General features: G+C 40.4%; 1 protein-coding gene across 1 annotated transcript in view; it reads right to left on the reverse strand.

Annotated features, from left to right (window-relative positions):
• Window positions 1-200: 200 nt before the first annotated feature.
• Window positions 201-2,465, reverse strand: part of LOC118411597 — an 11,348-nt gene continuing 9,083 nt past the window's right edge. Inside the window, exons 2-3 of the mRNA XM_035814042.1 lie at window positions 588-680; window positions 201-350 (exon numbers count right to left, since the gene is read on the reverse strand). Coding sequence (XP_035669935.1) covers window positions 249-350; window positions 588-680 — 195 coding nt within the window. The 3' untranslated portion in view covers window positions 201-248. The remainder of the gene's footprint in view (window positions 351-587; window positions 681-2,465) is intronic.

The following is a 2,465-nucleotide window of genomic DNA, read 5'->3' on the forward strand; positions in this document are numbered from 1 at the left end:
AAAATCTCTATAAGTCTATTCATGATTCCAAATGTGCATGCGCAGCGAGATACATTCTAGGTACTATGTGAACGTTATTTTTAAAGGGCCATGTGACATAAACAAAACAAATTACGCTTGGCATAGACAAGTTAGGGGTCTTTAACTTATATTTACTACCCACAATGCATCTGGCTGTACATGAACGGAACGATTGGATCCATAAACAGGCGGCTTATTGGATCCGGACGAGGGGCGTTGCTAAAATGTTACCTTCCGAAGCGTTTGGAGCAGATGAGGGAGGCTGGGCAGCGGCAGGTCTGCACGCTCCAGGCCTTGTAGTTCCGCACACAGGAGGTGCGCGGGCGGCACTGGAACGGACATTACGTCAGAAACATTGCAGCTAGGTGTCACTTCAGTCAAAACGTCCAGTATTATCACATTTACATGGACATTGTCAAACAACAACGTAACAAACAATTTAAGCCAATTTTTAAGATTGTGGTATCAAAGATGATCGTATTGGTGTTAGTGGACTGATGGTGATGATGATTGACGGTAGTATGAACAGTGGTTTAAACCCGGGTGTCCCGATAGCTGGTACTTACGTCAGGGAGAACTACAACAGACCCGGCCCTGGCTGCACGTTTGTCCACTGTCGTGTACACTGTGTCTCCCATATCATGGTCACCATCATCGCTCTGGAAAAGATATAAGAAGTTAAACTACAATGTTGATATTTGCAAGCATAAATCATGCATATGTTTTCCTTCACTCAGTCTAGCCTAACGAACTACTACCCTGGTGTTTTCGTATTCAAATACATAAGCTTTTTAACTGGGTCATGAGGGAGCAGGTAATGGTCAGTCAAACAATATCCTCACAGATGACACATAATAAATCCATAAACAAATGCAATAGTGGAATCCTTACTTGGCATGGTAACAAAAGACAGAATTCGAACCTAACTCATGGCTCTTTTGAAAATATCTGGCTGAGGGCTCATGACAACCAGTAGGTTACTGGCTCGTTCTCATTTAAATGTCGAAATGCTGTCGCCTGACTTTACGGCTTGATATGGAGAAAATTATAGACAGCATCACTGGTTCCTTCATTTTTCCATAACCCCTGTAATGTTTTACAAAAGATGCACAACAACATTCGTATTGGTTGATGGCTTAGACGGTTATTATAGCCACGGGTCGGATTTCACACCCTAAAAAATGGCTGTCGCCTGAGAAGAAACGAAGAATTCAAATAGTAGCCAAAAATGTAACAATTCAGTTCCCAGAATAATTGTTCGGCAGGTGAAACCAGCTACCAAGGCCCTCTGCCCGATCACGTCAGATCGCTCCTGTCACTGATCTTGGAGGCTGTGTGAGGTGGTTTATTCCTGTCGCCAGATTCTGTAACAAACGTTACCACCACGAGTGCGATGGATGCCACGGTTTTATTATCCACGTATAAGACTAGAAATGACCATTTTTGTGACGCTGTACAGTTTTTCTGGCTTCCTAAAGAAACAAGAAAGGGTTGTTGACTGTTATTTGTATCCCACCTTGCTTAACAAAATGTTGTACAGAAATGACTGTAACAAACGTTACCATCGTTTGATGCTGTCTAAGCTTTCTATTTGACCTGGTGTAAAAAAGCTGCCCACTTTTCAAATGTTCCTTGGGACATCCACTTGTACCTAAATGATGTAGTCAATAAGGTAAGTCCTTTAGAAGAAAACAGGGTTAAGTTTACTGTTGTAACAAACGTTACCGGTAACGTTTGTTACCTGCCCTGTGATGTATTACCGATGGGACCGAAAATAATATATATATATATATTTATTTGCAAATCCATGCCCGTAGGCTAATTGCAATGATACAGACAGTGAAAAGTAACAAGTGTCTATTCTAAATACACACACGTCAGCTATCTATGTACATGCTTCTACTTCTTTACTGGGTGGTTTGACTTCTTCTTTGGAGGCAGTGGCTGATGAAAAGTCCCACTTTTTTAATGATTAGTGGGTTCTGTGATTTTAACAGAAATATAGTTTTTTTGAAGTCTACTAACTGGTGAAAAGTTGGAAATAATGTTTTGATTGTGTCAAAAAGGTTGTTTCTTTCGTCCTCATAATGGGGGCAGTTACATATAAAATGTATTTCATCTTCCACTGCATCCGTCGCACAGTATTTACACAATCTATCTTGAACTGGCACTTTTTTATAACGACCCTTTTCTATCTCTAGTGAGTGAGCACTGATTCTTATCTTACATACATTGGATCTCTTGTCAGCGTCGTTCTGGTATAGATAGGTTTCCATGGCATATTCGGTTTTGATATGTTTGTAAAATCTTAGTTTGCCGTTATCTTTAGACAATTGCTGGAAAAAGGTTTGGACATACACGTCTGACAGTCTTTTCCTTAACAATGTACAAATATGTTTGTTGTCTATTCTAGAGTGAGCATAGTTCCATAGATAGGAATAACC

Source organism: Branchiostoma floridae, chromosome 3 (genome assembly GCF_000003815.2).
Source record: "Branchiostoma floridae strain S238N-H82 chromosome 3, Bfl_VNyyK, whole genome shotgun sequence".
Lineage (NCBI taxonomy): Eukaryota > Metazoa > Chordata > Leptocardii > Amphioxiformes > Branchiostomatidae > Branchiostoma > Branchiostoma floridae.